The 2,145-nt window shown below is 37.9% G+C and overlaps 1 protein-coding gene across 1 annotated transcript; it reads left to right on the forward strand.

The window, feature by feature from the left end:
• Positions 1 to 325: 325 nt before the first annotated feature.
• On the forward strand, positions 326 to 1,264 carry LOC102860177 (olfactory receptor 4F21-like). Its single transcript, XM_006883069.1, has one exon. It carries the CDS (start codon positions 326 to 328, stop codon positions 1,262 to 1,264), a length of 939 nt encoding a protein of 312 aa, XP_006883131.1.
• The last annotated feature ends 881 nt before the right edge of the window (positions 1,265 to 2,145 follow it).

A 2,145-nucleotide genomic window follows, 5' to 3' on the forward strand; every position in this document is an offset into this window, starting at 1 on the left:
ACTGTTCTCTCCCTCATCTGTTTCAATGCAGCATACATAATTTATCCAGTTTTTCTCAGTTTTACCCCAACCCTGATGTCAGTCCAATGGAGAATTTTAGGAAGGCCGTGGGTTAATAACTAAGTAATACTTTGTGCCAATGAGCTAACACCAATTTTCTATAACAACAGGTTAAGGAGTATATATATAGGAAATGTTTTGACTTTATATGATACTATTTCTTTGTAATTTTAAATTTGTGCAGTCAGTAATTGTTCACAAAGCTGATTTCACCTTTGCTCTCTTTTTTTAGGTAATGTCAGAATTTACTCTGCTGACAGAGGTCATGTATGGAGCCAACCACTCTGTTGTGTCTGAGTTTGTGTTCCTGGGACTCTCCAACTCATGGAGTATCCAACTTCTCCTCTTTTTCTTTTCCTCTGTGTTTTATGTTGCAAGCCTGCTCAGAAACCTCCTCATTGTGTTCTCTGTGACCTATGACCCTCATTTACACTCTCCCATGTACTTTCTGCTAGCCAATCTCTCTTTTCTTGATCTAGGAGTTTGTTCTATTGCAGCCCCCAAAATGATTTTTGATCTTTTCAGAAAGCACAAAACAATCTCCTTTGGGGGATGTATTACCCAGATCTTCTTTATTCATGCTATTGGAGGCACAGAAATGGTGTTACTCATAGCCATGGCTTTTGACAGATACGTGGCTATATGTAAACCTCTCCATTACCTGACTATTATGAACCCACGATTGTGCTTTATGATTTTGATTGCTGCCTGGATACTTGGCTTCATCCACTCCATTGCCCAGTTGGCTTTTGTTGTAGACTTGCCCTTCTGTGGGCCTAATGTACTGGACAGCTTTTACTGTGACCTCCCTCAGCTCATTAAACTTGCTTGCACAGAGACCAATAAGCTGGAATTCATGGTCACAGCTAACAGTGGATTAATTTCTGTGAGTTCCTTCTTTATTCTGATAATTTCTTACATCTTCATTTTGGTCACTGTTCGGAAACACTCTTCAGGTGGTTTATCCAAGGCTGTCTCCACTTTGTCAGCTCACGTCACTGTGGTGGTTTTATTCTTTGGGCCATTAATCTTCTTCTATACATGGCCCTTCCCCTCCTCACACTTGGACAAGTTTCTTGCTATATTTGATGCAGTTCTTACTCCTTTTCTGAATCCACTGATCTATACCTTCAGGAACAAGGAAATGAAAGCTGCAATGAAAAAACTTTGTAGCCAATTTGTGATTTACAGGAAGTTGTCTTAAAAAATGTAATATAAACTAAAAACAACTCTTAGATTCAATACCAATTTGTAGCTGAACATCCACTGGGTTTTAAATTGTGCAGGAGGAGATTGTCCATCTTTTTAACTTGTATCAGCTAGTGGATTAGAACTATGTACCTTTGTGTTGGCAGTGCAACTCCTTTCCAACTGTCTGAAAGAGATCCATATTGGTTCTCTTCCCAAAAAAGTGACACACAAAAGTTGGAAATTAATAAACAGTATCATTAAAATCACATGCAAACAAAACATTGTTGATGATTATCCCAAAACAGCTAGAAAAATGCATTGACATAGAACTGCCACAAGTTAGGTTGAGTTTAGAAGAGGCACTGGGGATATCATTGCTGATGTCAGATGAGTCATAGCAGAAAGCAGAAAATAACAGAATGATATCTACTTGTGTTTCATTGTCTATGCAAAAGCATTTGACTGGGTCATAACAAACTATGGCTAATATTGAGAAGGATGAGGGTTCCAGAACTTTTGATTGTGTTCATACAAAACCAATAGCTAGACCAAGAAGCTGTCTTTCGAACAGATCAAGGGAACACTGCATAATTTAAAATCAAGAAAGTGTGTCAGTTTTTATCCTTTCTACATATTTATTCAATTTGTGTACTGATCTAATAATTTGAAATACTGGATTCTATGAAGAAGAATGTGATATCAAGATTGGAGGAAGACTCATCAACAACTTATACTGTGCAGAATCTGTTAAGACGTTTTAGAGCGAAAGTGAGGTGCACTTGAAATGTGTGCTGGAGAAGATCAATAGCCTTCAATATTTACATCTCCTCATCAAGAACACAAAAATTCTCCTCATCATGCTGGTATGTAACATCGTGACAGATGGAGTAAAGA

Source organism: Elephantulus edwardii, unplaced genomic scaffold (genome assembly GCF_000299155.1).
Source record: "Elephantulus edwardii isolate Elephantulus edwardi_28Jun2011 unplaced genomic scaffold, EleEdw1.0 scaffold00026, whole genome shotgun sequence".
In the NCBI taxonomy this organism is placed as follows: domain Eukaryota; kingdom Metazoa; phylum Chordata; class Mammalia; order Macroscelidea; family Macroscelididae; genus Elephantulus; species Elephantulus edwardii.

Excerpts from the sequence above, each read along its gene's own strand:
- LOC102860177 (XM_006883069.1), top strand. The coding sequence starts at position 326 with ATGTATGGAGCCAACCACTCTGTTGTGTCTGAGTTTGTGTTCCTGGGA.